The sequence below is a fragment of the Pezoporus occidentalis genome, unplaced genomic scaffold, assembly GCF_034315485.1.
Source record: "Pezoporus occidentalis ecotype Australia unplaced genomic scaffold, CSIRO_AGI_Poc_V1 ctg211, whole genome shotgun sequence".
NCBI lineage: Eukaryota > Metazoa > Chordata > Aves > Psittaciformes > Psittacidae > Pezoporus > Pezoporus occidentalis.
This window is the reverse complement of record NW_026913976.1, coordinates 90927-112705: the sequence shown is the minus strand read 5'-3', so window position 1 is coordinate 112705 and position 21779 is coordinate 90927. Positions and strand designations below refer to the sequence as shown.

The 21779-nt window shown below is 43.5% G+C and overlaps 2 protein-coding genes across 4 annotated transcripts in view; one reads left to right on the top strand and one right to left on the bottom strand.

Moving 5' to 3' along the window:
• BOC (BOC cell adhesion associated, oncogene regulated) overlaps window positions 1–5458 on the top strand; it is a 55551-nt gene extending 50093 nt beyond the window's left edge. For both annotated transcript variants that reach the window (XM_062619507.1, XM_062619506.1), the window contains exons 13-19: window positions 778–883; window positions 1074–1196; window positions 1846–2067; window positions 2474–2700; window positions 3245–3324; window positions 4014–4207; window positions 4750–5458. In XM_062619507.1, coding sequence (XP_062475491.1) covers window positions 778–883; window positions 1074–1196; window positions 1846–2067; window positions 2474–2700; window positions 3245–3324; window positions 4014–4207; window positions 4750–4934 — 1137 coding nt within the window. In that variant the 3' untranslated portion in view covers window positions 4935–5458. The remainder of the gene's footprint in view (window positions 1–777; window positions 884–1073; window positions 1197–1845; window positions 2068–2473; window positions 2701–3244; window positions 3325–4013; window positions 4208–4749) is intronic.
• A 1263-nt stretch (window positions 5459–6721) lies between these two features.
• Window positions 6722–21779, bottom strand: part of CFAP44 (cilia and flagella associated protein 44) — a 53075-nt gene continuing 38017 nt past the window's right edge. For both annotated transcript variants that reach the window (XM_062619500.1, XM_062619501.1), the window contains exons 24-34: window positions 20729–20906; window positions 16590–17093; window positions 15004–15207; window positions 14394–14583; window positions 13286–13420; window positions 11736–11866; window positions 10517–10633; window positions 9416–9617; window positions 8574–8734; window positions 7689–7823; window positions 6722–7148 (exon numbers count right to left, since the gene is read on the bottom strand). In XM_062619500.1, the coding sequence (XP_062475484.1) occupies window positions 7011–7148; window positions 7689–7823; window positions 8574–8734; window positions 9416–9617; window positions 10517–10633; window positions 11736–11866; window positions 13286–13420; window positions 14394–14583; window positions 15004–15207; window positions 16590–17093; window positions 20729–20906 (2095 nt within the window). In that variant the 3' untranslated portion in view covers window positions 6722–7010. The remainder of the gene's footprint in view (window positions 7149–7688; window positions 7824–8573; window positions 8735–9415; window positions 9618–10516; window positions 10634–11735; window positions 11867–13285; window positions 13421–14393; window positions 14584–15003; window positions 15208–16589; window positions 17094–20728; window positions 20907–21779) is intronic.

Sequence of the window (21779 nt, the reverse complement as noted above, 5' to 3'; positions counted from 1 at the left end):
CTTGCTCTCCCAGTGAAATTCCTGGAATCCATTAGCACCTCTGTCTGACACATCCTTCACTCTCACTTGCTGGGTAGCAGTCCTAAGTGTTGGTAATCTTTTTAGGAGTGGGCAGGATCTTTTGGATCACAAGTCCAGATCCAGGTGTTTCCAACAGCTTAAAGTTTCTTCAGAGGGACGCACTGCCCTCTTCTCTCCCAGCCGCTTCTAGCCAGAAATTGCTACAGGGCAGGATGGGCAGTGCTGTTTATTTAAACACAAACAGTAGCTGATAAAACACTGGGTGAAAGATAGCAATAACACACGGAGCTAGGACTACTGCCCTGGGTGGACGAGGAACAGAGGTGTCTTCAAAAACATGGGACTCTTGGGGTCACTGGTTCATGGAAAGATGCAGTTTGTCTGAAAGCCATGAGACTGCTGGAGTCAAAGTGAATGTGTGCCTGCCCTTGCCCAGGCTGAGATGCTGCTTTTTGAGGATTTTTTTTCTCTGAAGCATTGGTTGTAGTTGCTGAGAGGGAGCAAAGTACTGGATGCTTGCGGTGACAGGACCAGACTCATGGCTTGTCTGCTACTTGGGAAGCAAGGTGTGAGAGACCTTATATAGCACTGAGCTCTTGGAAGGAAGCCCTTACCACACAAACCAATGGCAAAACAAGGATGATTTCCCTTCTGGGACTTCCTCCTGTCCCGTCCTATTTATGGCAACTGCTCCTCACCTGGTACAATATGGAGCACAGATATCTCTGCTAATTTCTGCTCTCCTGTATTCTGCAGTATATCCCAGCCAGCAATAACAACACTCCCATCCATGGTTTTTACATCTACTATCGCCCTACTGACAGTGACAATGACAGTGACTACAAGAAGGATGTAGTAGAAGGTAAGAGATACTGAGAGACTGGTCGCAGCTGCTGGTTCCTTCTGGAAGAGAAGACAGCCAGAAGGAGCCTGTGCACAAAAGGCTCTGCTGCTGCTGTCCAGGCCTGCTTTATCTAGTAGTGCTGCAGGACCATGCCAGCTGCGTGTTTCCTAAGGAAGCCAACAGTACCATGTGTTTGTTCCCTCCTCAGGAGATCGGTACTGGCACTCCATCAGCCACCTGCAGCCGGAGACCTCATATGACATTAAGATGCAATGCTTCAACGAGGGTGGTGAAAGCGAGTTCAGCAACGTGATGATCTGTGAAACCAAAGGTAACCCGCTTCACAGGGCACCTCTGAGAGCACTGCATGCTGCCTTCCCTGCCTGCAGCTGGGGCAGGTGCTGTCTCTGCCTGACTGTGTGGCATCCAAGCTCAGGCAAGGTGATGGAGGCAGCACTGGGGAGAAGAGAGGCAGAGGTTTGTTGATGCTGTTGGTGGGTATGTGTATATACCCATGACAGTACTCACAGACCCCTTGTGCAGGGTCCATCACTGTTTTCCTTGAAGGAGTAGTTACTTTTTGTTTTCCTAAGTGTCACACAGATGGTGACTGGAACCAGAAGGGCTAACTTACCCTTGCTGTGCCAAACTCCTGTGTTTGGTTATAAGCAGGTCCCATGTTGTTTTCCAAGAAGCTGCACTGTCATTATAGGAACAGCATGAAGTTCAATTGTGTGTTTTGGAGAAGCTATTTCCCTTTTGTTTAGCAGCCCAAAATTCTGGCAGATCTGTAAGCCAAGCACAGATTTGTCTGTACTGCAGTATGCAATAGCCTAGGAAGTCCTCTGACATCCAGGGGCACTTCTTTAAAGCCACCGCAGAAGTCTGTCCCTTCCACAGCAGCACAGACATGCCTGGAGTGGGTTGCTATCCCACTTTCTATGCCTGTGTCTAACGCTCGTTTTCTCTTCCTTTTGCAGCTCGGAAGTCTCTTGGTCTGCCAGGTCGTCTTCCACCCTCCACAGTGGCCCCCCAGCAGCATCCCCCACTCAGTGGTGGGCACAATGGCCTGGGGGCAGGAGCCATGGTGGCCCGTTCCAGTGACTTGCCATACTTGATCGTAGGTGTTGTGCTGGGCTCTATCGTACTCCTCATCGTGGCTTTCATCCCCTTTTGCCTTTGGAGAGCCTGGTCCAAGCAGAGTAAGAGTTCTTTCTTGAGATTTACAAGATGTGCTGTGCCTTGTGAGTTGTTTTTGCTCCTGGGTGTCACTGGGTCAAACACCCAAATTGTGAGGCTGCACATTCCGGGCCGTGGGGAAAGGGTGGGCAGAGGGCAATCTCAAATGTCCTGTGGAACCCCATAAAGACAAAGCCACTGTTTGTCCCTTGGCCTACTTATCTTGTTGGGAAGGACCCCTGGGACTAGAATGGGGGAAAATGACACTCCCTTTGCTTTCATGTAGGCCCCCTTTCCATTTCTCTCCAAGGATGCTTTGGGTGCCAGAATAGCTGCCTGATAGGACACAGCCTAACGTTAGCCCTGCTGAGCTTCAGGAAGCTCAACCTTACCTTTTGGCCTCAGAATTCCTCTTCTTTCCCTCTGCAGAGCACACCATTGACATGGGCTTCCCAGGAGCTGGGCTGCTGGTCTCGTCCTGCCAGTACACTATGGTGCCTCTGAGGGGCATCTCTGCTCCTCGTGCCAGTGGACATCCTTATGTTAACGGGCAGCCCTACGTCAACGGGGCACATCTGAATGGCATCTGTCCCTCTGCAGGAGTGGGGTATGCAAGCACCAAGCCCCAAGAGTACAGTCCAGATGAAGTGCCACAGGTATGTCCGTACCTGTGGTTAAAAGTTGGTTTGACATGAGCTTGGAGGTTGCAGTGAGAGGGCTTCTGCAGACAAGTCTGGCACCCTTTGCAGCATGTACAAGTGTCAAGACTGGCTTCTTAAAAGAGATTTCCCCTTTGCAGTGGAGTCTGAGACATGGGAGGAATGGAAAAGTCTCCAAAACACTGGTGAAAAAGTGGTTTCTTGAGGCAGTATCTCTAAGTATGGAGGAGGCAGTGAGCAAAGGCTGCTCTTACAGGAATGGTTCCTGTTTCTCCTGAGCAAAGCTCACAGGGACTGACAATGTTGAGGACTCAGTGTGCAAATAGTAACACTGGCTAAGGCAGTGCCATAGCCAAGACTATAAATTATCATCCCCTTTGATTCAGCAGTAAGCATGAAGTGAGTTTTTCTGTGCTGTCCTCTGTAGCAAAAGAAAGTTACAGCTTTCCTTGCCCCATGGCTCTGGTTCCCAGATCAACACCTGCTTCTTAATGCTGCTGTGTGGCATTGCTCTGCTGAGAATCCTTATCTCTCCTTCCAGTCACACGAGGAGACCAACACTTTGCTGCAGGCGAGAGTGCTCCAAAATGGGAATGTCCAGCAAGACTACCAGCCCTCCAGGTTAGTCCTAGCTTGTGGAGGGGGAGTGTGGGACGATCCAGCAGTGCCCACAAGACTACATGCTTGCAAGAGCTTGCCCTTACCACACTCCTGTCTGTCCCAGTTCACTTGGGAATCAAGTCCATGCTTCAGCAGTAGGCCTTCTTGGTCTAAATTCTCTTCACACAGCTCATTTCTCTTAGCTTTTGAGGGAGGAATAATTTATTTGTACAGATGGCCAAGACATACTTCCCTCTGCTCCTGAGTGGGAGACTGAAAAGTAGAATGAGAGAAGCTAACACCTATGAATGGATGCTGATAAGCAGCTGCCCCAGAACCTGGCCAGGATCCAGTTGTGGGTGCTTTTGTGTCTTGCTGTTCAGAAATCAAGTCATTATTCCCACGCTCCCTGGAGGAGGTATTCCTCCCAGCTCCTGTGCCACTCATTAGATGTTGAATCATGGACAGCAGGTCCCATTGCCTCATTCCCATCCCACAAGTACATCCCAATTTCTCCTTTTCCCTCATTAGGAATGCTCTATGTCACTGCACTGATGCAGCTGGCAGAGATGTTACATAGGTCTAGCTTTCAAGGAGGCAAAATCTGTGCCCATGGCAGTGGATTTGGAATCTTTAAGGTCCCTTCAAACCCAACCATTTTATTACTGTGACCTGTTAATAGTGCTGAACCTCTTTGTCTGCCTCCCCAGATTGCCCAACCCAAGAACAGAAGACAGCTCATTCCTTTACAGTCTCCCAGATGACTCCACTCACCAGCTTCTTCAGCCGCAAGATGACTGTCCTCACCTTCAAGAGCACTTTGTTGGTCTCCATCATCCAGTGATGGGCAGCAAAGTGGGAGGCCCCAGCCTGGATGCTCGGCGGGATCCCCTGTTCCACCAAGGTCAGTGGTCTGGAAAACTGTGTTTGTTTCATCTCACTGTTTCAGGCTGATCTTGCAGAGAAATCTCACTGTAGAGCCTTTCCAATGGCTCTGTTCATGCTTGCTTCTGCAGAGCAAGTACAGTTACAACAGCATGGAAAGACCATACTAGCAGCTGGGGAGTGTAAATTGCCCCAGTCAGTTTTAGGGGACACATTTCTCCAAAAGCTTGCACTGTAAGCTGCTGGGAGGGCACACACCCAGCTCCAGTTACAGAGCTGCTGTGCTTTAGTCCTTAATTTTGCATTTTCCAGACTGCCAGTAAAACAGCATGGTCCCTGAAAAGTTACGTGAATCCATTGATCCAGCCCTGTAGTGTGGATCAGACCTGTGGTGTGCAAGCGCAAGATCCAAGTCCCATGTAGCCAGGGCTTTCAGAATGCAGCTCTTCCTCTTTGATCAGAGCACCTATCCTCATAGAGTGGACTGTTGACAAGAGAGCTACCACAGCATCTCTCATTTCTTTATTCACTGTAATCATTTCTTGCTCCTTTCCCTTTCAGGAAGTCCTTGCTGCCTCGGCCTAGTGCCAGTTGAAGAGGTAGAAAGACTGGATTGCTGCCAGCCCGGAGGAGATCTCCATCCCCAGAATCCAGTGATCTCATCTTTGGGTCAGGACCTACCAAGACACCTGAACAGCAGCCCACCACCACTGAGGCCTTTAGAGACTCATTCTGCTGCCAGCTAGGGACCAAGCTGCCTTTTGCAAAAGATTTATTATAAAGAGAAAAAGAGAATGGGTATTTATTTTTGTATAACGCCCCTATTTATATATTTATGCACTTGTATATAGATGTATATGTGCCTTTTTATAATGCCATGGAGACAGAAGGCATCCTCAGCAAGGTCACAGGAGGGCCCAAAAAATACAGCAGTAGCTCTCCTTGGCACTGGGCTGTTCATCAGAGCTCAGGATGGAAACCGCAGCACAAGAAACGTCGCGGGACATAGGTGCAAACAGAGCTGCCACCACCAACATCTAGCACCCTCTTGGAATGAGGGCTTCATGAAAGATAATCCTGTCAAAGAGGTCTGTCCTCTCCCCCACAGGAAGGTTTGTCCCAGTAACCCACTCCTGTGAATGGACTGGAGTTATGCTCTCTGCCTGCTCATCTTAGACAACCCTTCACATACACTCCATCTGCAGACGCGTATCTGTAAAGACAAACCCACGCTTTAACATCTAAAATAAAGGCTTTAGTCTTTTCTGTGGCTGGCTGTACGCTAAATCCTGCCACAGAATGAACCTGCTCTTTTTCACTTGCAGACATAGAGCAAACAGGACATCTGGGGAGAGGGCACATTTCCTGCTGCTACAGTTTTCCAAATAGCCACAGATACGAATGTTCTTAATGCTGAGCTCAGGATGGCTGCTGCCTGCACCAGTTAAGTGACATGGAGCTTCCAGCGAGGAGCACAGCTAGAGGAAATTTTCATTTATCTCCAAGGACAGCTGCATGAGTTTGGTGATGGGGCAGATAGACAGAGGCAGATAGACAAGTAAATCTCTGCAAATGTTTCCTTACCCCCCATCCTGTGGTTTTCGAGCTTAAAAAGCTTTCAGCATCCCAGCCCTGTGGACAAGGGTGGATTTTCCCCTGAAGGAAACAGGGGATGCTGAGCACCTTCACAGGGACCCACTGGAAAGGCCGGCTGCACAGGTGCCATTCATGTGGTTGTGCTGGGGCCAGCAGGGGCAGTTCTTGTGCCTGGCTGGGATATGGTTGGATCCTGGATGAGTGTACACCAGAGAGAGGAGCAGAAACAGGGGAAGCGGGGAGGAAGAGCAAGAGCAGCTGTGGGTTGTTCACTCTGTTTACTTTAAAATTAGCAACAACCCCAAGTCTCCTTGTGTGCCTTGAAAAACTTTGCACTGGACTGAGTGCAACACAACCCCTCTGCTTTGGGGTGAAGGAAGTTTCCACAGTTAAGACAGGGTAAGTGCTGTAACTGATCACACACTGCTGCCATACCGAATGCCAGAGGTAAAAAAGAATATACCTGAAACTATACACTCTGATCAGGCTCAAGCCAGTGGAATTACAGGCTGACTTTGCATTTGTTGTACACTCTTTCTGCCAGGCAAATTCCCCATCCTGCACTACAGTGCAGTTTTCCACTGCTACAGAAGCAAGTGGGAAGGTATTCAATAGGCTGCATTCCCATCTGAGCACTATAGGCCCTGAGGATAAAGGTCCCTTTGCTTTCCCCCAAACAAAGGGCCCTTCCGTTGACCCTAACTAGCTCAGTTAACAGAGAAGTACCATTGCTAGCAATAAGAAAGGCACCCTTAAGGCAGATCCCTTTTACCATTTTTGAGGACAAAAGTCCCAAAGCTCTATATGCCCAAGCAAAACTCATATCCAGCCTTCAACAGCTACTCATGTGAAGAACAGACATATATACAGACAGGGCATCAGCCCTGGGCAAATTTCTGCAATAAACCAATAACAGCCTTTAGTAGTTGTATTTCCACTTCTTTATTCCATATCTGTCACTAAAGTCATATTTTGATAGGAGAAACAAACATAGCCCATTAAAACTAAACCCTTGCATAGCCAAAAGAATTAATTTCACACTTCCAGGTGTGACTACTGCCATAGTTAACTACATCCATTTTTAAGGGAAAATAACAAACTTAGAAAAACTAAAAAGTTTCTGGTGTAAGAACAGGGAATGATGCAGTTGGTGTTTCAGGAGCCTGTGGTTAAGAAGGTTGTAGAAAGAAGCACCCATCCTTTCTGCTAAGGACAGTGAGTTCTTTTCAGTACCCACCTTTTCTGTTTAGAAGACTGATTTCTTGTCTTAGGAGGGCTGTGTCACCAGCGATGCGCTTGAGCCGTGACTCCAGCCTGGCCTTCTCTTTGATGTCAGTAGTTCGGGTGTGCTGAAATTCTACTCCCTGTAAGGAAAGAAAACAGCTCCTATAAAACATAATAATAAATAAATGGTGGAATTTATTTCAAGTGGGAAAGAGAAGCTTCCCAAGAGGCAGCACAGCTCCATGACTTCTCCACTCTTCAGTCAGAACTACTTTTAAGTCGGAGTGAGGGAACACTGACTTAGACTGTCACAGGTGCCCTATTCCCTAATAGAGACCAAAGAAAACATTTCATTTGGCCATTTCTGTGTAACAAAGGGATAATTTTGACTTGCCATGAGATATTTTTTAATTAATTTTAATTAGAAGTAAGATGAATTTGTGTCAATATTAGAAAGCAGCTAAGTAGGAAATGACAGAGAAGCTAAGGTAAGGCCTTATTAATTAATTTCCCTTCCTACAAGACCTGGGGCAGCCATTCAGCCTGTGCCAATAGGCAATATTAGCCCAGATTGCTGACGGCAGAGCAGGATGTGAGACTAGAGAGCTGGTGAAGGCCAGATGACCGACCCCTTTACCCATGTCTGAACAGCCCCAAACCTGCAGTGGTTAAAGGCTTACCATATCATTCTTCAGTGCAGCCAGCTTAGTTTCAAGTTGATGCTTTTCAAAACAAAACTGGTTCAGCTGTTGCAGCTTGCTGCTGTTTTCCTTTGTCAGCTTCATTAACTGCTGCTGCAGGTCTGAGATTCTTTTCTAGAGACATATAAAAGGTTGAGGTGAGATGAAAGAGGACAAAAAGCATGAGGTGAGGAAGAAATGCTAGGCACAACAGAAGTGTCACAGAAACAAGGCAAACAAGACTGATCCTGCATACACCACCTGATCCCGCAGTACCTTTAGTGCAGTCTGTCACCTTTTTTTTTTTTTAACATTGCAGATGCCTAAGTAGGTAAAGTAGTTGGGCAAATGTGTGGGAAAGAGAAAGCCATTAGGTACATTGTACTTCTGTATGTGCCCTTCTGTAAAGGCACCATAAGAGTGTTGCCAGCTTGCATCACAGTAGCTGAGCCTTAGGCCCCCCTAGGTGGTGAGTTTTTGCAGACTGCACAGACTAGTGTCCCAGGCACAAACTGGGGCTGCCCTGGTCTCAGTTTGTTGATGAAGGTGCCAGAAGGAGGCAGTAGGTAGTGAATGGCAGGTGAAACCCAAAGGAAAGCACTCTGGAATAACTCCATGTAGGGACTGAAGCAGAAAGATGCATTTGAGGAAAGTCACATAAAAAGATCAACTACCTCCATGAAAAATAGAATGTGAATGCATCAGCAACTGGAGCAGAGGTAGGAATGTTGATAGGAAATGAGAGTTGGACATTATTGTCAGTTAATGACAACTGCAAAACACCTCAAACATGAATATGTTTCCAAAAGATTTTAGTGTAACTATTCAGTCCCAGAGAAATTACACCTTGACAGATCATCATAACACTCTTTTCCTGCTCCTTACCTCCCACTCTTTAAGCTCCTGGGAGTGCTCATATTCTTTCTCCATTATTTGCACTTCCAACTCTTCCACGCGTATGTTAACAGAGTATGATTGAACTGCTTCAAAATCAACCAGTCGTCCAAACTTCTTCATCATCAGGTAATTGCACTTCTCTTCCAGTTCTAACAGAAGGGGTAGAGCACAAATGGCAGCACTGTCTTTCATTGGTTAGTAAGAACTTCCACCTTATCCACAGCTCTTTGTCTGAGCTCTTTGGTATTTGCTCTGTAATAATTAATTCACACAAGCCCACAAACAGCTCACAACTGAATGTTGTTGCCTGTCCTTGCCCATGATTGTGACTGTGTGGTCACTAAGTCACACTTTAAGCCAGTTCTAGTAACCTGCTCCCACACCTCTGGAGGCCTGGTGGTGCTAGACACATCTTTGGGTTTGGCCCTTTGGAAAGTGTTTTGATTAGAGCTTGTTTCATTCTTCCTGTGTTACACAGAGGAGGAAACTGCCAAAAAAGCTTTGCGGAAAGTACATTTTTCCTAGCAGTTTCAGTTTACAGCCAGAAATAGCAATCATGTGTCCTGACTTCCAGTGGCTCGTCTCAGTCAACTCGCCTTATACTAGGTTCCCAAACGATTTCAGAAGCCTAATGACTGCAGTGCTGGAGAACTACCAATACTTCATCAAAACATTCCACTTCATCTGCTCTTTCTGTTTGATTTTCTGCAGTAACCAGCTGTGACATCTATGTGAGTGTAAAGACAGACATCTGGTGAGTTACCCACACCAATTGAGGGGGACAGAATGAGCATCAATATGCTGTGCTGTTCAGAGTCTCTGTTACTCACGTTGAATTGTTATCTCCATCTCCTTTTTGTCCTGGATAAGCTGCTCATGTTGCTCCTGAGCCGCCTTATAGATCTCTCTTTGCACTATCTTTTCTTTATGTAGGTCCACAATTCTCCTCTGCAAATACTCTAAGGACTGGTTGGTAAATACCAAAGCCTGGGAGAAGTCATTGGGCATCTCCCCATTAATCAAGTACTCCACCTGGAAGAAACAGCCATAAGCAAGGCTGACTTTATTTATGAAGGGTGTTGGTGATCTCTCTGGATAACAAAGGTGTGAGTGTTAGAGAACTAATGAGTGAGGTAATAATAAGCTTGGGCACAGCTCACATTTTGGGTCAGGGAATCACTACGACTCAGGAAAGCTCAAAGACTACTGAGAGCTGTGATGACTGCATACACATAAAGATTCTATGACACCTGGAAGAAGAGGGGAGTAAGGGACTCCCTGTCAGCTGTACTTTTGAATGATCCAGGAGCTGCAGGATTGCATAGTCAGGCCTTAGACTTGTATGTCTTAATTACCAACCTTTTAATGAAGGGAGATAGCACACACAGAGAACTTAGCTTGCCTGAGAGGTATATAAGCCAGAACAGGCTTGTTTTGTCTCTGAGGACAAGATTCAGCCTAGAGGAAATCAGAGTTTTCTCATCATCCCTGTGTTCACAGGGATGTGTAGATGAATGCATTGCATCCAATACAGCATTACTAATTTGGCAATACTCACAATAGTTTCAATAGTTTGGGGACTTCTTTGGTTTTTTGGGGGGGGAGGTGGGCTGTTTTTTTTTCCAAGAGAGCATCATTGGGTATGATCCTGAAAGAAAATCCCATGACTAACCTATAAAACACTTAAATACTATGCACATTTCAGCAATGGGCTGACCTGTCTGTCCTTGCCTCTTTTCTATCAGTATAGGAAAAGGGGAAGGAGGAAGAAAGAATCTAGAGGAAATAGCAGCATGAGGTTCAATTAATGGCACTTCACTCCCAGGAGACTATGGTCATTCAGGAACTAAGGGCCCCAAAGAATAGTAACACCATTGTTCAGATGTACATTGGCCATTCTGCAGCTGCAGATAAACAACATCTTGAATTACCTGATGGAGTTTCAAAGGCACAGCTACATATAGATCATTCATTCTCTGCTGCTTTTCCCACTGGAAGGTATCCAGTTCCCTGTCTGCTGTGTCCAGACTGGTTTCCAGTTCTTTTGCCTGCAGAAAGACAAATTGTGGACAAACAAAAATCTTGTGGTGCTCAAATACAGCAAGATTCTGTGTTAGAGCTCCTGACCCAAAGGAAAAGAAGCATAGGAAAAAAATTCTTTCTTTTTTCCCTATATACTCTGATAGATGAGTTTCACAGGCAGACCCAAGGCTTATAAACATACTCAAGCAAAATTCTACCCTGAGTACCTCTGCACACATGCACACTTACAATGTCTCCTTAGTAGAGAAGCCATGTATGTATCAAGAGACAGCTGCTTTGTTTAGCGTCTAAAACACTTCTAGATCTACAGAGTCTAAAAGATATTTTATTATTAGGTTATGCCTGAAAATGCTTATTGATTCTGCATGAGAAAAGAACAATTCAGACTCAAATGTCAGACCTCAGGGTGAGTATGTGGCAGCTGGCACTTAGAAAAGCTTTTAAAAACTAAACAAAAAACATTGTAAGTTAAGCATATTTGATGGAACATTTTTGAGACACAATAAAAGCAAGACTTGCATAATGCTATTTTGGCAGAACTCTCTCTCTCTATCCCGGATAACCCTTCAAATTAAGATATTTTTGAATTAATATAAATCAAATGTCTTGATGAATGCAGGAGCTCAAAAAAAGCTGAAAGGAAAACTTGCACAAAGAGAGTTTATTAGAGTCATTACTATGACAAAGAGCAGAAGAAACTAAAAGCAAAAGAAATAAATGGAAGAATAGCATTTTTATGCATTTATTTTAACCTGCATTTGTGTTAGGACAAGTATTCTTTAATCTCTCTGTCCCCATACACATGCATAGAGGGTAGGCCAAGCTACACCAGGGGTTTCCTCTGAATCTGCTGCTGCATGATGGACCCAAAACCTGATTCCAGCCTCATAGTGGCTAAGGCCAAACCATCTTGATTTACCCTTTTCAGGAGGAAAGGTGACCCATGCTGAGCTGCCTCCTGCCTCTGTGCTACCACAGACATCTCTACCTAAACTGAGACCTCTCAAAGGGTTAAGATTTTGCTTTAAAATCTTAGCCAAAATGGTTAGCACATTTTTACTGTAATGGAACCAGACGATGCTTGCTGAGAAGAAAACACTACAATACCTTTTTGGTCAAGGCATTATATTTCTTTCTGAGGTTAGCAGCAACTTTCTTCTCCTTTGCTAAAGCTTTCTCAATTTCTAACCACTTCTGCCGGAGCTGGATGGTGTTTTGGAAGAGTGCCTCATTGCAGTCTGAGAAAGAAAGAGTCAAAGAATAGCTTAGTTTCATTAAGACTGGACTATAGTTGCAGGCTTGAGCTACTGGCTTCTCCTCCTCTGCACAGTGCCCAATGTTTCCCATAATAAGACCATGCTCTTGGGTCCCTAGAGCTTTCTCAAACATACACCATGAGAGCCATGTTACTCTGTGAGGGGGGGAATGTCTTGGATGGATCTTTTTTTCTTTACAGACAGCATGTTTCCAGAAGAAAGACTAAATGCATCAAAGCCAATATTAAAGAGGAGTGTTCAAAGGTTAGCTTTTCCAAGTAATGCAGTCCCAGTAATTAATACAATATAATCTTCAATTATGTGAAGAGGTAGTTGTTTGTCATAGCGTCCTCCACCATAAATGATGAACTGCCTGTAGGCATCATTTATAGCTCTATTTGTAAACCAAGTTGAGGGTTCATAGGACCTCTTTCATTGGTTTCACAGAAAGGAAGATCTGTGAACTTCTAATTGCAGTGATTCCAGTCTCACTAATAAAGTGCAATATTATGCCCAAATAAGCAGGCATAATAAAAAGAAGAAAAAATACTCCAATAAAGACAAAGCAAATGACACATAAACAAATAAAGAGGCTAGTGCAATATGTAATTTCCCTATTAAATTAGTAATAGGGACTTTTTTTAATAAAAAGTAAAAATCTCAATCTCTTTGCAAGATTTCATTGAAAAGGAGTGAATCAATAATTCAATTTGTCAAATGATGCTAAAATCCAATTGAGAAAAATATGATAAGGTAATTTCTTTCTAAGTTCTAGATGAAAACAAAGCCGTGTTGTTACACGGTCGTATCGCACAAAGATTTTTTAAAACGCCAACACCCTAAAATAGTTAAACCAGTTAAAGTTAAACTGCCTTTGTTGAATGAGTGAATAAAGAGGATTTTGCAGAGTAAAGCTCCTAACTGTTCAGATGCTCATAAGAAAGCAGCCTAGCAACAGGCTGCATAAATCCATGAGGTGGTAACAAAGAGCTTAAGTTAACAGCACTGTAGGGTCCCGCAGAGTTTCCCTAAACAGGGATGCAGCTAGGCCAGGAGGCAGGTTCCCAGAGAACAGCTACAGCTCCACTCCCGAGAGGAGCCTTTCCCCTCTAGAAAACAGCTATGAAACGGTGAATGGTTCTTACGCAAAATAATTAATTTTTAGTGCTTGGTCAAGTTTTATTTTCCCAAACTCTTTAATAAGGGTACCCTATACTACCAGTGGTTTCACTATCATCTTCACTGAGATTTCCTGGGAAGAACTGCTGTACTTAGGAGAAGTACACACATTCTGGCCCTTAATGGCATTAATATGCAGTGAATTACGAAAAATACACAAAATTCAAGATTGCCCCTAAAGCTAAACAAGTGGTCGACCCAAGGAAATGATGGTTTAGGTACTCTCTGGGCAAAGAGATTCATCAAAGGCTTCATCTTCAGATACGGAATTTTCTTCATCAATCCCCAAGCTTGACTCTCCATCATTCTCTTCATTCTCATCTTCTTCATCTTTCTCTTCATTCATGTCTTGTCCACCTGGAAGAAGAGGACAGTACTTGCAGAACACCCCCAAACCCACTAGCTGTGCATTATGCCAATGTGCTGATGAATACAATCCCAATTATCCATGAAAGATCATCCTGGTAATATGTGAATCCAGGAACTTTGTGCCTATTGCATCTATGTGATAATTTCACAGAAAGAAAATAAAAGAAGAATCAAAAAATGAGGGAGAGAGATCACCTGCTACTGCCAAAGGCACAGACACGGGCACATTTTTGAGACTTCCTTCAATAGTGTTTCCTCTCTTTAGATGTGCTAGGAATTTAAACCTTATGGGTTTACCATTCTACTACAGAGATTAATCAACCAAGCAAAATACAAAGGCACAAAACTGTCACAAAAGCATTACAGTTGTCTGCACTTTTTCCTAACTGTGTCCCACATGAAATCAAAAGCCAAATCAGAGCAAAAGCACAAGTATTTTAGCTCAGTAAGGCTGCCTAGCCTTACCAGTTTTAAACAGTCACTAGGATGAAAAATCCTTTCATAATACTTTTAGTCCTGTGAATAATAGATGACTGCAGATTAGGTCTCTGATCTCTCATTAGACAATGGACAGATCAAAGGAGAATGTCATGAATGTGGCAGACTCATCACTTATCCATAGTTATCATTGGTAAAGCATAGGAAGTACCTATTTAAAGCTTTGCCTCTTCTTCATACCCACTATCATCAGTCCCCAAAGTCCTGGGTTACAGGAAGTAAATTGCAGGAGCTGCCATCAGACCAAATGTAGTCATGTTAGAGACTGAATTACATCATTGTTACCAGTCAAGATGGCTGCTACAGCACATGGGTCTGTACAGAAACAAATCTGGGTGGGTCTGATCTATGGCTCTGTGAACTGAGTTCTGTGTTGCATGTACTCAGGGCACCAGCTAGATTGACCCAACTACATGGAACTAAGTGTAACAAATCCATAAAGCGAAAAGAACAGTATTCCAACCTGCTTCTCTTTCTCTTTTTTCCATGCACTTGACTTTCTTCATCAGAACCTTGGTCAGAAAATTGGCAAACTCATTGTTCTCTCCAAGGGATGCTTGGAAGTTGGCATAAAGAGCTTTCTCACATTCCTGAAGCCTTATAATCTCACACTTTCTATCCTCAATCTGTGCAATGCAGCCATTCAATTTTGGCTAAACGAACAAAAAAAACCTACTTCAGTTAAAAAGTATAACCCGTGCGTGTGTATATATAGAATGTATTTGTGAAGATGTGGAAACGCAAAACTTGCCTTTCTCTCTTTAAACCTATTCTTCAATCAAGCAAAACCTAGAAGCATGTTCTTAAATTTAGGCATAAAATTTGTCACTTATTCTACATCACAAAGTACCTATTAAAATACAGCTGTTAAGATTATGAAAAGATTAACTATTGGAAGGTAAAAGTGACCATCCTAGGCTGATCATCAAAAGTTTCTCCTCTTTCAAAACTTAACACTGGACACTGAATCAGGGCTAAAATAAAGAGATGCTACCATTTACTTGTTGACTTGCTTTTGTTTTGAGCTGTGCATTAGTGGTACTGGTAAATCCAGAGACACACAGCCTACTTACTTGCAATGCCTCCTGCTCACCGATGAGGGTAGTAATACGCTCCCGGAGAAGGTTCTCATGTTTCTCAAAGTTCTTCAAGATAAGCAGCTCTTCATACCATGTGATGTAGCGTAGTTCAGCGTTTTTCATCTGCACGTCCAGCTTCAGTTTCTTGTGACGCAGAAAGCGAAGCTCAGCATCAAAGTTGATCACCAGCGTGTTGATCTGGAGCATATGAGAGTCAAATGAGGAACAGGGAAATTATTAGGAGCTGAGCTAAACATGTAAGGCTAGAGAAAGGAGCACAAGAGATCCTCTCTGCCAAATCAATAGTTCACCCATGCTATTTACTGATTACTGAAGCACTTAGAAAGATAGTTAACCCCAAATACGTCTTCATTCTCAGCACAATAGTAAAAGAATCACCAGTACTTCACAGGAATGTTTCACTGCGTCCCACAGAAGCCTGGAAGTATTTTACTCTTCAGAGAATGTTTTACAGTAGCCTAAGAATTTCATGTAACAATCCCAGATGTAGCAATAAATATGGCTTCTGCCTTGGCTGACTTCTTTCAGAACATCTCCCAGTTCTTCCCTTAGACATTTGCAGTTAAATCAGTACTAGCAGTTGCCAGCAGCATCATATATATATGTGATAGTTGCAGCAGCATTTGGCTATTCTCTCAAAACCTTCACACACATGAACACAAGGGTGTCTGTACTGGGGTAGACCAAAGAGTCATGGCCAACAGAGAAGTTAGAGAAGACAGTAAGAAACAGAGCAAACAAGTGAACAGTCATACACATCTAGCACATTCTTCTCTGTATCCTCCCAAACTCTGACTTAGGGACACCCTGAGCTGGAAGCAGTATGTTTTTCAACAGCTTTGACTGGATTTTTCTTCCAGACTTTACCAAATTGTAGCTTCCCCCACATCCTAATGCTGAGTTCCAAAGCTTAGTTATTGTTGGATAGGAAAAACTATTTCCATTTGAATGTTTCAAGCTTTCTACATGACTATTTGATAACTCTTCTCCTTTTAAGAGATGACTCCCACTCTTCTATGCTACTCATAATTTTATCACCTCTGCTACAACACTTTCAGTCGCCCCTTTTCCAGGCCAAAGGTGCTTTACCAATTTATCTTTTAAAGAAGTTTTTCCATGACTAAGGATTTTGGTTACTCTCTTTTATACCTTTTCTAATTAAAGTAAATAAATATATAAATTTTTGAGACTAAAGGATCGGGACTACAGTTAAGACCTGACAACATCATGAATCTACACAGTTGTAGTGATGCTCCTTTTTTAACTCTTCATCCCTTTTCAAGTAATTTCTAATATTTTACTTTTTTGGGGGGCCACTGAGCTCATAGATTTATAGAGCAATCAATAAGGAATCTGAGGTCTATTTTGCAAGTGAGAATAGTCAGCACACAGGTCACAGCAAGACAAACAGATTTACATCGTAAATTTGCACCAGCTAGCATTTTCCTAAAGTACAGAAGACAAAAGTAGCTGTAATCCTGAGATGGAAGACTTTTTGGGTTTATTTCTAATGCAGTGGGATTGTTCAATCTGAAAAAAAATGACTTTTGATTTCCTACCTTTTTAATCAAGGTCTCCTGCAAGTACAAATTTTTTATCTTCTCTCTCTTCAGAATTTCCAGTTCTATTTCTGTTGGCTCTGCCTTCTCTGTGTCAGAAACCCTTTGCTGCTCTGTGACTACAGATGATGCTGTTTTCATCTGGTGTGTACCTGCAGCCTGTGTCATGGAGTCAGCCTCTTTAATGGACGGAGCTTGAAGAAACCCTTGCCTAAATGAATGAGATGAAGGAGACCCTTCCAATTGTCCCTGGGGCTTTGGCTTGGCCTCCTGATCCTCTTTGAACTTCAGGAGGATGTCAGTGTTGTACTCAAACTTTTTTTCAGGAACCTCATCTGGGTGTAACTGAGGGATCAGGGGAAGAGGGAGGCATTCTGGTAAATCCAAGGCTGCCTGTATGCATTTCAATTCTTTCACTAAACACTTGATTTCTTCAATGACAGAAACCTTGAGATCCCGCAGAGACATAATCTCATTGTTCATATTGACTTTCCTCTTATGGATCTGCAAAGGAAAAACAATTTTAGTAGGATTCTTCAGGAACATAGTATGTAGTTTTCCTGACACAAGTAATGGTTAAGAGGCTTGTCATACTGACTGACTTTCCTTATTTCCATACTAGCTTTCTTTTCTGTACCATCTCCACACATTAGCATTTTTAAACAGCTGTCTTTCAGTCTGTGATTTTAAAATCTTTGGAACCACCTCTCTTCCTCTTGTTCACAAAAAATAACAAAGGTGTAAGAAGGGAAATGAGACTTCCCCATTCTTTCAGCTCTTGGCTTGATTGTGAGTTTCTTGACAAGAGATATTGAAGCAGTGCAGAAAGCAACCAGAAGCTGTGAAAATAAGCTGTGGGTGTTAGAGGATTAATCATTTGTGCTGTCTCATTAAATACAGAGAGTATCTCAGCTTTGATATATGGCTCTTTTTTTCAGGCATATAGTATAAATAATACTCTAACAAAAATAAATTTAGACTTTTTTTTTTTAGTATTTTGTAAAGCAAGCTTCCATCCCCAAAACGAAAGAGGTCCTGAGAGGGTCTTTACTGTACACACTACCAAATGTGCATCTATACAGAAATCTAGACTTCTTGGACAGAGACATTGAAACAAAGCTGTTATCTCACGTAACCTCAAAGATACTGAAAAGCAGTCATCCACAAATGTAGGTTCTGAAAAGCAGATGAGATTCTTGTCTTTTATATGTGATGTTGAATCTGAGACTACAGCTACTGCAGGTCATTACAATTGGAACAAAGTTCTGAATTTTCAAAGTATAGGAGATAGCAATAACAAAAGTAGGAAAGAGACATTTGTCAAATGCTTTTGGATTTCATGCAAGCTCACTGCCCTGGACTTCAAGAGAGCGGACTTTGGCTTCCTCAGAAGCCTGCTTAGTAGGGTTTCCTGGGACAAAGCCCTAGAGGGCAGTGGTGCCCAAGACTGCTGGTTGATATTCAAGGATGACTTGCTCCAAGCTTAGGAGTGTTGCATCCCAATAGGAAGGAAATTCGGCAAGAAGGCCAGGAGGCCTCTATGTATAGCTAAGGAGCTGCTGAGAAAACTCAGAAGGAAAGCAGAAGCTTATACAAGGTGGAAGTGAGGACACATGGCCTGGGAAGAATTCAGGGTGTTGTCCAAGAAGCTAGGGATCAGGTCAGGAAAGCTAAGGCCCAGTTAGAATTGAGTCTGGCAAGGGATGTGAAAGATAACAGAAAGGGCTTCTACAGGTATATAGCAAACAAAAGACAGACTAGGGATAATGTGGGTCCTCTCTGGAAACAAGCAGGAGAACTGGCTATCCTGGATTTGGAGAAGGCTGAAGTTCTCAATGACTTCTTTGCCTCAGTCTTCACCAGCAAGTGCTCTAGCCACACTGCTCAAGTCTTGGAAGACAAATGCAGAGACTGTGAGAATGAAGACCCTAGGCCCACTGTAGGAGAGGATCAGGTTCGAGATCATCTTAAGAACCCGATGTGCACAAGTCCATGGGTCCTGATGAAATCCATCCATGGGTCCTGAAGGAGCTGGAGAATGAAGTTGCTAAGCCGCTGGCCATCATATTTGAGAAATCATGGCAGTCAGGTGAAGTTCCCGACGACTGGAAAAAGGGAAATATAACACCCATTTTCAAGAAGGGGAAAATGGAAGACCAAGGGAACTACAGACCAGTCAGTCTCACCTCTGTGTGTCACAGGATCATATTCTCCTGCAAACAATGCTAGGGCACATGAAAAACAACAAGGCGGTTGGTGACAGCCAACATGGAAGGTGTTGCATGGAAGGGCAAATCATGACTGAACAATGCAGTGGCCTTCTATGATGGGGCTACAGAACTGATGGATAGTGGCAGAGGAGTCAACATCATCTATCTGGACCTGTGCAAAGCATTCGACTAGGTATCTGTTAACATAAGCACTATAGTGAAGTACTGGAGCCCAAGCATGAGATTAAAATGATCTAACAAATCCCCAAGACTATAGCATTGTTTCTGTAATACTTAGACTTCGCTATCAAAGTGACCCAGCCTAGACGGTGCCCGAGATTAGGCAACAGTTCATGAGGTTAAGACTGGAAAAGATTTAGGGCTATTGAGAGTATAACTTACACTTCTCTAAAAAACAGAGAAACCATGCAGTGAAGGTGCTCCTCAGTAAGCATGTCAGTAAGCAGGGCAGAAAATAGGTCTTCCTACCAAAAAGCAATTAGATAGTTCAGGCACAGGTACAGGTTGGGCAGAGAAGAGATTCAGAGCAGCCCTGCGTAGAAGGACTTGGGAGTGTTGGTCGATGAGAAAATGAACATGAGCCAGCAGTGTGTGCTTGCAGCCCAGAAAGCCAACCGTATACTGGGCTGCATCAAAAGGAGTGTGACCAGCAGGTCGAAGGAGGTGATCCTGCCCCTCTACTCTGCTCTTGTGAGACCTCACTTGGAGTATTGTGTGCAGTTCTGGTGTCCTCAACATAAAAAGGACATGGAACTGTTGGAACAAGTCCAGTGAAGGGCCACGAGGATGATCAGGGGACTGGAGCACCTCCTGTATGAAGATAGGCTGAGAAAGTTGGAGCTGTTCAGCCTGGAGAAGAGAAGGCTGCGTGGAGACCTCATAGCAGCCTTCCAGTATCTGAAGGGGGCCTATAGGGATGCTGGAGAGGGACTCTTCATTAAAGACTGTAGTAACAGGACAAGGGGTAATGGGTTCAAACTTAAACAGGGGAAGTTTAGATTGGATATAAGGAGGAAATTCTTTCCTGTTAGGGTGGTGAGGCACTGGAATAGGTTGCCCAGGGAGGCTGTGAATGCTCCATCCCTGGCAGTGTTCAAGGCCATGTTGGACGAGGCCTTGGGTGATATGATTTAGCGTAGGGTGTCCCTGCCCACGGCAGGGGGTTGGAACTGGATGACCTTAAGGTCCTTTCCAACCCTAACGATTCTATGATTCTGTGATTCCAAGTTCAATAGATATATTTCTTCACTGTTCTTTCAGCTAAAGAAATTTGTCACTCTTTTTGACTCCAGTCAAATAAAATGAAAAACAGTTCCTATGAGAAGAAAGATGAGGGAAAGAAGTTATGAAGAAAGAAACAAAGATATTGCACATTTGAGCCTCTTGTGTCTTTGTGGCTAAAAGACATGTAGTAGCTGTAGGAGTCCTGGTGCAGAAAGGTGGTTCCAAAAGACCTGCTTTCTCAGGAAGATTCCAATGCTCAGTACCCAGAAAGAGTAATTTCCAAAGTGCAAATATGGAGAAGCCACACTAGAAACACCTGTCCTTGCTCACATCCTTGTAGAAGTATTTCATGGCAAGGGTTAAGTCAGAGTTTTAGGGAAAGCATATCGGTTACTAGATTATAAGACTTTTTGAAGAATTCAAAAAGACGGATGCTCCTGCTGAAGTAAAGAGCTAGCTGAGAGTTATCCTGGGTCGATGCAGGTTTGAGTTTGGTGAAGTTCCAGCAGTTCACAAGAGAAAGGCCGATTTGTAACTAAAGCTGGCTCAACACTGCCTATCCTTCAAGGACTTTTCTCACATCCACTTTGATTTCCTTTCAAAAAAATTCTTCAGTGACTAATACACTACCCTCCCTCCCCACAGAAGGGGGAAACATACATACCACTGCATCAGTCTACATACCAACACTTCCAGGGATGTAAGCTGTGCCACCTTCTTCTCAATGTTCATAATCTCTTGTTCAGTGACTCTGTAGTTAGGGGCAGACTTCAGCTTATAATAGCCTGTATTTTCCTGTGCTGCTTTGATCTCCTCAACATCTTTGGGATTCTCATAGTTATCACTAGGTTTGCTCTTGTATCTGGTAGGTACAAACCAAAGCTTTACTTTCAGACGGAAAGCATACAGGTAAACAAACCGGGTCTTTTCATACTTTCTGATTTATGCAACAACGCTATGGAGGCAAGCTAGGGATCAGGAATCACACAGCCTCTTTCAGAAGAAAACAGCTACTTTGGGAAGAATATCCTTGCACATTTGAATGAAAACCTCAGATTATTTTTTTTCCACCCAAGAACTCTTACAACAAAATGCTGCCATGGGACAGGTTAAATCTTTACACTGAGTTCTGGGGTTAGTGAGTACATGCTGCTCTTAATCTCAGGGAGCTGTGTGTTAACACTCCACCAGCCTGTAGCACAGAATACCTGATTCTACTCTATATTGTTAAACAATAACCTTAAAAGTCTTGTATTCTGACTCTACATTAGTCCCATTCCCTGCTCCTAATGAAAAACTTCTGTATTTCTGTGAGCATTCAAAGATGCATTGTCCACCTTTCTTGCCTCTCAAGATAAAGACCAGCATGGAGCATCACAGACACATAATGGCTGTGATGTTAGTACAACTGATCTAACACAGCTCTTACAGCATCTGCTCTATGTGGTGCTAGCAGGGTTAACCAAGAGTTGACTGTAATGGCCTAAGTGTACCTTGGTCATGATCGATTTAGACATCTTTTCACACCCTATTTGAAGATGCAGGTACCTAGCTGAATCCAAGATATTTAATATTTCAGAATAACCAGGGAAACTAACTAGAAGTCTCTTGAGACTTTTAGTCTTGAGTCTGAGTCTCTTAAGACTCAGGGATATATGAAAACTCATCTATTTTAATTACAATCATTAGGAAGACAAAAAACTAGGGAGAGAGATTACAGTGCCATGTGACAGCT